Consider the following 9,900-nt stretch of genomic DNA (forward strand, 5'->3'; position numbering starts at 1 on the left):
TGGAGGTTCACCAGCAGGTTACCCTAGCTGGGGAGCATGGGGGATGCGTTTTCCTTCTGTTTCTGTATGCGTTCCCTCTGCTTCTTCGATTAGTCAATCAACTCGGATGGTCCTGGTGCAGGATGATCCTCATCGCACCGGCATTGCCGAGGCAGTTATGTTACCCGGACCTTCTGGACATGCCAGCGCCTTCTACAGTCAAACTTCTGGCGGTCGCAGATCTCGCCAGGGAGGGAGGCGCAATTCCGCACCACAACCCAGGATCGCTGAACCTGAAGGCCTGGCTGCTGCAGCGCTAGAGTTTGGGGGTTACGATCTCCCAGCGGATTGTAAGCAAGGGGGTCGCCAAGGCCAGAGCTTTGTCTACTCTCAAATGCAATGGGCACAAATGGAAGAGGTTTGCCGTTTGGTGCCATACTCAATAGATCGACCCTCTAGGAGTCACTGCTCCGCAGGTGCTTCTGTATTTCTTGTCGTTGGCCAGGGCAGGACTGGCCCACGCTTCCATCAAAGGTTCATCTGGCGGTTATCTCCCTTTACACCAGATCTCCTGGACGATCATCCTTATGGTCGTATCGATTGGTCAAGGAGTTTGTCAAAGGACTATTTTGCTTGTTCCTGTTAGGTAGAGTTTTCAGTTTTGTGTTAAATTCCTCCAACCATCGAGACATCCAGCTCTTTGGCTGAACTTTGGGACTTTGAACACTTAAATTCTATGTGTTTTCTGTCTGTTTCTTTCGGTTATGGAGTCTGACAAACTCCATAGGCATCATATTTTACATTGTGTCACACAGCACCTTCAGTGCAGTGGCACAGCAAAGTCTTTCAGATTTCCCAAGGTTTAAATACCTTCTCTGGGATAAACTACTGTTTCCCAGAGCAGTAAAGTGAAATTGACTTTACTTAGAATTGTAACTTTCTAGACCCAGCACACGCTATCTTACAATAGAGTGCTGGAGCAGTTACTTAGTATCCCCTGTGTCTAGATGCTCATGTAATATGTTTGTTACCCTTTCCTCACAGAATGGCTGGTGGCAGTGGTTTCAGTTTAACTACCATGGGCATTTACCGCAGGCTGCGTTCGCAGCTCCAGTAAAGCAACCGCAGGAGCCATCTTTTTCAAAATGGCGCAGAGCCATCTTTGAGAAAAGGGCCCCCAGTCTTCTTTTTTCGCCATGTCTTTGTGGAAAGGTCCTTCTAGAGATTTTCTCTGCGCGCCAAACCAGGTTTGGTCTTTAATTTGCCTTTGGTGGGCTTCAGAGTGAAGACCGCCTCTGACGCCCGAGTGTCTGGGGTGGGCAGGAAGTGAGGGAGGTGCCCGAAGCGCCCTGTGCTTGGTCTCCTAGGAGACCCAAATGCACTCTGTGGTGATTAGCTGGCTGATTGTCCGGCAAGGACAGCTACCCTGCTGGGTGAGTGACCGCTAGGCTGTAATGAATGGGAGAGAACTGAATAAAAGGCGAGTCTGTTGGCTTGGAAGAAAGAGTCAACCACTGGAAGGAAGGAACCGAAGAAGAGCTTGAATAGGATGGCTGATGCAACTCCTGGACCATTGGTTTGCCCGGTGAAGCCCTGCTACAGGTCCGAATCACCAAGTTCACATCGACAGAGGAGCCCTGCAAGGACGACTTCTCCCTTTTGAGTTGGTGGGACTAATCAACTCAACAAGTAAGCCACCTGGACACCCATCTCCGAGCTGTTTGAATTTCCTCAGAGTTGCTGCAGGAAACTGTAGGACCAGGGAGAGGGACACCAGTTTGTGTGCTTTACTCACAGCCACCGAAATCAAAGTTTGCAAAGTGCTAGCTGTTACTCCCAAGTGCAGTGCAGGAGTCCTCCGACGTCCTCCCTCTTGTCCCCACGACTGAGGCCCAGGAACAGCGAGATCTACAGAAACTGCCAGGAACAGAGGTCATCAGCCTCCTCTTTTTCTTCATTGTAAGGTACTGTGAAACAAGACTGAGGGAACTTGCCTCTCGCTGTGAAAGTGCTTGTAACTTTTGCACCTCGCAGGCATAATCCGCTTGTGACCCCACATATGATTCTTTTTACAAACTTCTTCTGAGAACTCATGCAGAGACTTTTCTGTTTACTTACCAGAAACGCTTTATCCTATCCAAGACTTTAGCCCATTGACTTTGGCCTAGCCTATTGAATTGACTCTTCTGGTGAACTCAAATGATTTGCACTGTCTAAGAATAATTGTAGTCTTTTTATATTCTTATAACCTTTGCCTTTTTACTCCTCTTGAAAAGTATTCTGAATGCCTCAGACTTATAGTGTAAAGTATATTTGTGTGTGATATATAATTGTCTCCTTCTATTGAATGTTTTAGAACTGGCTGTTAAATAAATTAATAAGTATTTAACCAAGAAACCTTGAGTGAAGAGTTTATTTGAACACCTGTGATTGTAGACCTCTGTGTAACATCATTACTGCTCACGTTCCCCTCTTGAGATAAGCCTGGCTGCTCAGCCCCGCTACCAAAACTGTGTAGTACACACTTATACCAAAGATTGGTTTGCTTACACCTGTAGTCATAGTTGTGTGTAGTAGGGATGTAACGGTATAACGGTATACCGTTAAAGATACCGTGAACCACTTAATTGAACAATAATAACCGTCACATTGTTTATACCGGTATACCGTTTATACCGTTAAGTGTGGTTTTCAATCTGATTTGGAAAGGCTGCCGTAAGCAAGTGCTGCGCAGTCTTGTTCTTGGTCTTGCACTGTTGGATGTACCATCTGCCAAGCAGTATCAGTTGGAGCAGTTTCTAATGCCATTCCATAAACCACACGTGCCTGACACAAAATCAGTATGTTAGCAATAGGAAGAATAAATACAGTGCCAAGAAGGAAAAGGGTTTTCTTTGGGTTGGCGGCTTTGGGGTTTATATATTTATAATGGATAATGTTTGCTAAACATATGACAATGGGGTATTTCCGTGGCTCTATCATTGAATTTACACATAATAAGTCACTGCGAATTTCACTCATATGTGGGTATTCCCTGCTGCCATACCAAAGGGTAAGATGTCTGTGATTACTGAACACCTTTTGGCCCTCAAGTAAACTAAAGGCTGTAACATGAAGAGAGCATGCGTGTGCGTGTGTGCACACATGCGTATTGTACCTTCAGCCTCCATTGATCTGCGGCATGCAGGTTATAAAGATGGCAACACGTTCATCTTCACCATTAGCCAGTGGGGGAGCTAAAAGCCTAAATGACCACTTAAGAAAAGCTATTCAGTTTGCTTTGCCAGTCGCAGCAGGGCTCCCCCGTCCCCTCCTCCTCTCCACACGTGTGTTTGTGTTTGGTGGAAGCAAGTATGCTGAAAAGCCCATTCTGGCTCTGGGTGCCTGGTTTTGTTTGTGATGATAAATCCAACAATTTTTAGAAAATATTTGTTAAGATTGGTTAACTCCTGCTATACCGCGATAACCATGATATACCATCATTTTGCAAGAAGGTTATCGTACCGTCATAAAACTAATACCGTGACACCCCTAGTGTGTAGTGTTCCCAAAGGGTATTGCATACAAACTGCCTAACAGAGGGTAGTGCTACAGACGCACCCCCCTTCATGCCCAAGGTTCTGTCGGACTTTTATCTAAACAAGCCCTTGGTGTTAACTGTGTTGTTCCCGATGCCTTAGTCGCTGGCTGAGAGGACTTTGCACTCGCTGGATGTGGCTAGAGCACTGAAGTTCTATATGGACCGCACAAAGAGTTTTCGGAAGACGTCACAACTTTTTGTGAACTTTGGCCCTGTGAACCAAGGGAAGGCCCTCTCAAAGGCTTCCATTTCCAGGTGGCTCCCTGGCTGCATCACTCATTGTCACCAGTTGGCAAACTGACAGTTGTCTGGCCGTTCCAGAGCCCATTCGACCAGAGTGATCGCTGCAACTATGGCGTTCCTGTCTGGTGTGCCCCTGCTTGACATCTGCAAGGCTGCTACATGGAGGTTGACACACACCTTCATGAAGTTCCAATGCGTCGACAGGTATTCCAGGGAGGAGTACAGAGTCGGCCAAGCAGTGCTGAGCAACCGTTCGCTTGAAGGTGAGCCTGGTGAGGAGGATGCTTAATATTGAGATGCTTAATGTTGAGCCTTGCCACCTGTCATGGTTGTGCACGCGTGTACTTCGATGTATTTATTCATGAGCATGTGAATCCATGCTGGACTCCATGCTGGAGAAGGAACAAGTTACTTACCTGTAACTGTTGTTCTCCGGCATGGATTCACATGCGAACCCTCCCGCCTAACCCTCTGCAGCTCTTCTCTTGGTCTTACTGCCATTTTACGTGCTACCACATCTGAAGATGGCTGCCAGAGGAGGGGCTTAGGTAGAAGGCAGTCATTGGCTGGGGGCAGTATGACCCAGAGACCAGTGATTGGTTGTTAGGACTGTTCAGAAGTGAAACAGCTTTTTCTTTATCGAGGATTCCCAGCCTGACGATGGGGAAGATTCAGGAGCATGTGAATCCTTGCCAAACCCATGCTGAATAACCGTTACAGGTAAGTAACTTGTTCCTTCTGTGCCAATTCCCTTTAACCTTAGTGACCCACACCTTTTGCTGGACCCTGGGCTTTTTAATTTTTACTGCTGAGTTAGTGGGACCTTTTTCCAGCTCATGTGTTTTTCTGACTATGATTTTCTATGGTAAACTCCATAGGCATCTGCTTTTGCATTGAGACACACAGCAGCTTTTGCTCAGTGCCACTGAGAAGCAAGACCCAGTTGGACACTCATACATTTATCTTAACGGGAATAGTGAAGTGAAACCAACAGCATTACTTTTGGAAAGAGGCATAACCAAATAGCAGGTATGTAATATAACCTTACATCTACTTTCTGTTAGAATGGCGAAACAGTTTCTAAGGAAAGAAAGATGTTACATATACTTTTCAGAATGGCAACACATTTCTAAGCGAAGTAAAACAACCTTGTATATACTTTTCAGAATGGCAGAACATTTATAAGGTAAGTAGTAACTTATGGAACAGTTCACTCTCAGTTAACAACCATCTTCTTTTACAAGTAAGTATCTTTGCCCACTAGTTATTCTTTTTGAGGCAGAACTCTTTTCTTATCCAGTCCTTTACTTATTCTATAGCATGAGTTCCCTCAGAGGCAGTAGAGGGACCCTAGTGGTCTAGGTGCCAGCTGTAGGCAGGGTGAAATAAGGTTCAGTTGCAGGCAAAGTCAGAGTTCCAGAGGAAAGTTAGTTGAGGGTCCAGGGACTTCACAGAAGACACCCTAGGAGGATTCTGCAGTGGCCCAGGTGAACTGGATGAGTGGCCTCCCAATCACAGAAAACTCCCCAAATCTATACAGAAATCACAAAGGCTTAAGGTAGGTGAAATAACCCAGCCAACACAGTACATCAGCACAGAAGGAGAGTTGCAGCAGGAAGACTTCAGGATCTGCAGCCAAAAACCTGGTCGATGGATTCCTTTGTCAAGAAGATCGAAGACAGGACTTTGGAAGGATTTTTGCAGCAGGGATCACAGGATGGGGCTCTAGGCAAGGGTTTCCTTGCGGCTGGATGCGGCTCTGGGGATTTGGCACCTTTTCAGGAGCACAGAAGAAGACCGAAGATCACCGGTCAGATTATCATCATTTGCAAGGTCCAGCACTCTGGTGATGAGACTTTTCGGACCAGAATCGTGCCTCTGGAGATCAAGCAGGATGCCCATGAAGTTTCAGCGAGATTCGGAAGACTGTGTACTGCCAGATGGCTTGAGGTCCCAGGGTTTCGGGTTAATGCAGCCCTCCAAGGTCGCAGCACAACCTGGGATGGCTCAGATTCCAGGTCTTCTTGAGTCTAGTGGGTCTCGCGAGGCTCTGGGTCGTTTCCGGAGTTCCCAGGTTGATTGGAAGGAACGGCTACAGCAGGCTCCGGTTACACAGCAGGCTCTCCGATCGCTGGAAATGGTTCCAGCCGCAAATTCTTAATCCTCGGTTTTGGTTCCAGTGGTGGACTACCTCTTAAGCTTCCAGGACTCATGTACAGAAACCCAGCCAATCAAACAGCTTTGCGACATTCAAACTTGTGTGGTTGGCCATCCTTTCCGGACAGCCAGCCTCCCAGTTTGAACTGGAATCTCGCACTTAGGTTGGAAGACAAAGGGCTGCAGAGTTCTGGACTTCTCCCTCGCTTCCTGCCTTCACAGACACTCTGGAGCCTGGGCTGGGAGTCCACAGGACACCCCCGGAAGATAAAAATCGCACAAAGGAATTTCCCACCGTAGATCTCAGGGGAATGAACAAGAAAGGACAAGGAACACTAAAATGGAAAAAAAACAAGACTGGCCATTTTGGTCAAATGGGTCCCTTTACCGGGGCTGTGCAAGCAGCCTGCGGTAAAGGTACACCAAATTAATAAGAAAGGTTCACCGCCACCAGCCATTAAAGGGAAGTTTGTCTTTGTAACATAAATATTACGTTTAAAATGAGAAAGGGGATACTCTGTATCTCCCCAGCACTCCACATAAGGTGGTGGGTGCTGGTCTCACTTAATAAAAATGTAAAAAGGATCCAAAGATCCTTTCTACACTTGGGAACTATAGTTCTCACAAGGTTAGCCAGAGACTGTTAAAAGGGGAGCCCCTAGGGTAACCCCTAGGGTAACCCAGCATCAATAGTCAGAGGATAACTTTTAAAAGACACTATGGAGAGTCTTAAAAATGACACACATAAAGAGTCAAAGGTTCTGACAGTATGGACAAAGGTTCCCACTCAGAGGAAAAATAATCCAGTAAAATCTAAGTTCTGGCGTTGACATGGGTCAGGAACATTTATCATTACTATTAAAATCTTATCTTACAAAGGGCCATTCCACCTCAGTGCCTTAACACCTGTGGTGAGGTGCTATGTATTTGCAAGTTAACATAACATATGTTACAGTATGTATGAGTTTGTTAAACCCCAACCCATGCCTCCCATGTAGGGTGCCCTTACCTTGCCAGGCAGTGAAGCACCCCCTTGTCTCTTAAAACAGACATCTGTTGCCAGCCGCCATCTCTGGGTTCCAGCTCTGGAAAATGTCTGTTCTTTGGTGTGATTGAATTACTTTGCTGACGGAGGATGACATTTTCCTTTATTCTAGGTGACAAAGGAACGCACAGCTCAGTGCTTCCTCAGAGTAGACGATGAGTCCATGCAGCGATTCCACAACAGAGTACGGCAAATTCTAATGGCTTCTGGCTCCACTACATTCACCAAGGTAAGATCTCTGTGTGTTTTGTTCCTGGTATCCTTAGCAGCCAGTATCTGTAGAACTGTACCAAGATGGTCGTAACCTGACAGTAGGCTGGGCTATTCCGTACTTTGGCCTCCAGGGAGAAAGGAAGAAATATTCCTCTAAGAAACTGGTTGTCGTTAAATGACCAAAGAATCGACACCCATGAAAATTTTTGGAATGTGCTCTAATTGTTTATTCTTGCCTCTAGATTGTGAACAAATGGAACACAGCCTTGATTGGCCTGATGACATACTTTCGCGAAGCTGTTGTCAACACACAAGAGCTGCTAGACCTGCTGGTGAAATGCGAGAACAAAATCCAAACCAGAATCAAAATTGGTCTGAACTCAAAAATGCCCAGTCGCTTCCCTCCTGTTGTATTCTACACTCCGAAAGAGCTGGGGGGACTTGGCATGCTGTCTATGGGTCATGTCCTCATCCCCCAGTCAGACCTAAGGTAAGGGAATTTGTTGCAATGTGTTTGATTTGGTCATTTCTGTAGGAAAAGGTTTTCTTGGTGCCGATTTCCTCCAATAGACATCTATGGGACACCCTATCTTTTTGCTATTGTCTGCTTCCTGGCTTTACTTTTTGGAGGGAAGTAAAGCCCTTGGCTTTAATTTCCTTCGTTTTTTGCTTGCTTTTATGGGGAAGCTGATCAGTTCTTAAGTCTATAAATACTGGGAGAGCGTGCCATCCTTAGTGGATCAGTAAACCCAATCGTGAAAGTTCTCTGGAGGACTCAAGGGTGGGTTCGTGCAGGGGAAACAAAATTGATTTGGAGCAGTTTATTTTAAATCCCGATAAGGAGCCATAGTCCTCGATATGCTGTATGGCCTGGGGTACGGAAGTTAAGGGGTTCTGAATATGGAGTAAAATATCAACATATTAGACTAGAGTCTAGACTAGAGCAGTCCTACCAGAAATTCCGACTCAATTTAATAAAGCGGCTTAAAGATGCTGACCACTAACGTTCTAATTTTTAGCCGGAGCCCACACGCGCCGGCCACTACCTCAAACCCTTCCTTTGTAAATATACAGTATTTGGGTAATCCTACCTATGTCACATCCTCTATAAATATACTGTACTGGGCACTCTTACCATTTTATCTTTGTAAACGCCCTTAATTTATCTTTTCCCTCCTATGTTGTAATTAAGCTTCGAGTGTTCCAATGTATTGTACATATTTATTTTTGTATGTGTAACTAAGCTTTGAATAACGTTTGCAATGCACCCGAATTCCCTTGGGTTTGGTGCGCTATACAAATTAATAAAACAAACCGAACAAACGCACAGGGCCAGTTTATATTCTCTGCCGTGGACCCTCAAGCTTTCCACCAGGTTGTCGGCGCTAAGCTTTTGGGCAAGCGGTTCTAGCAAGAGAGCAAACAATATCGCAGAGTGGGGGCAACCCTGTCTTGTGCCTCTTTCAAGGGTGAACCACCGAGAGTATTTGGAATTCACCATCAGACGCTCGGGGTGAAGTGTACACCGCTTTTTACCCCTCTTCCGAGTATCGGTTCCAGTCCTATCTTGCGCAATACCGCCTCCAAAAAATCCCATTCTACTCTATCAAACGCTTTCTCCGCATCTATGGACAGTAGAGGGGACGTTCGACATTTCCCGTGCTTGATGTATTAAATGTAGGGTCTTACGGGTGGTGTCGGCTCCTTGTCGACCCAGGATAAAACCCACTTGGTTGGGATGTATCAGGGCTGGCATATGGGGTTCGAGCCTTGCTGCTAGGACACGTGTGTAGATTTTTGCATCGATGTTAAGTAGAGAGATGGGTCGGTATGATGCATATTGCCTGGGGTCCTTACCCTCTTTGGGCATAACAGAAATGAGCACCTGTGAAAAGGATTCCGGTGCTATTCCAGTTTGTAGAATGTAGTTAAACGGGTGTACCATGTAGGGGAGAAGGGTGCTGAGGAAGGTCTTGTAAAACCCTGCAGTGTACCCATTGTTCCCAGGAGCCTTCCCCAAAGGTAGCCTTTTGATAGCGTCTCAACTTCCTCGGGCGTTATCGGGGACTCCAGTGATTCAGCCTTATCTAATGAGAGTTTGGGCATGTGTATCCCATTCATATAGTGATCAATTTCTGTTTCCCCCTGTGTGGTCTCAGACTATGCCATGAGATTTTTACTTGTACTTTAGCCTTCTTCCTGGTCTCTGGTCCGGAATGACCATATATGTTGGCTAAGATTTTCATAGTAATGATAAATCTTCCTGACGTGTCACTCCCCAGAACGTTTTGATTTCAATGGTGGATTATTTTTCCTTATACATCAGTGAGTGGGAATCTTTTTCCACTCACAGAATCTTTTACTCTTTTATGGGTGTCATTTTTTAGACTCCATAGTGTCTTTTAAAAGTTAACCTCTTTGTCAACTTTTTGGCAATAAGTGCCTATTGTTGCTGGGTTGCCCTAGGGGCTCTCCTTTTAACTTTCTCTGGCTAACCTTGCGAGAACTACAGTTCCCAAGGGTAGAAAAGATCTTTGGATACCTTTTTTACATTTTAGTAGGTGAGACCAGCACCTCCACCTTATGTGAAGTGCTGGGGAGATGATGAGTATCCCCTTTCTCATTCTAAATGTAACATTTATGTTACAATGACAAACTTACCTTTAATGACTGATGGCCGTGA

General features: G+C 45.7%; 1 protein-coding gene across 1 annotated transcript in view; it reads left to right on the forward strand.

Moving 5' to 3' along the window:
* Positions 1-9,900, forward strand: part of PRPF8 (pre-mRNA processing factor 8) — a 497,675-nt gene that overhangs the window by 254,165 nt on the left and 233,610 nt on the right. Inside the window, exons 24-25 of the mRNA XM_069615406.1 lie at positions 7,117-7,233; positions 7,460-7,707. Coding sequence (XP_069471507.1) covers positions 7,117-7,233; positions 7,460-7,707 — 365 coding nt within the window. The remainder of the gene's footprint in view (positions 1-7,116; positions 7,234-7,459; positions 7,708-9,900) is intronic.

The sequence above is a fragment of the Ambystoma mexicanum genome, chromosome 9 (assembly GCF_040938575.1).
Source record: "Ambystoma mexicanum isolate Mex_15411 chromosome 9, UKY_AmexF1_1, whole genome shotgun sequence".
Classification (NCBI taxonomy): Eukaryota; Metazoa; Chordata; class Amphibia; order Caudata; family Ambystomatidae; genus Ambystoma; species Ambystoma mexicanum.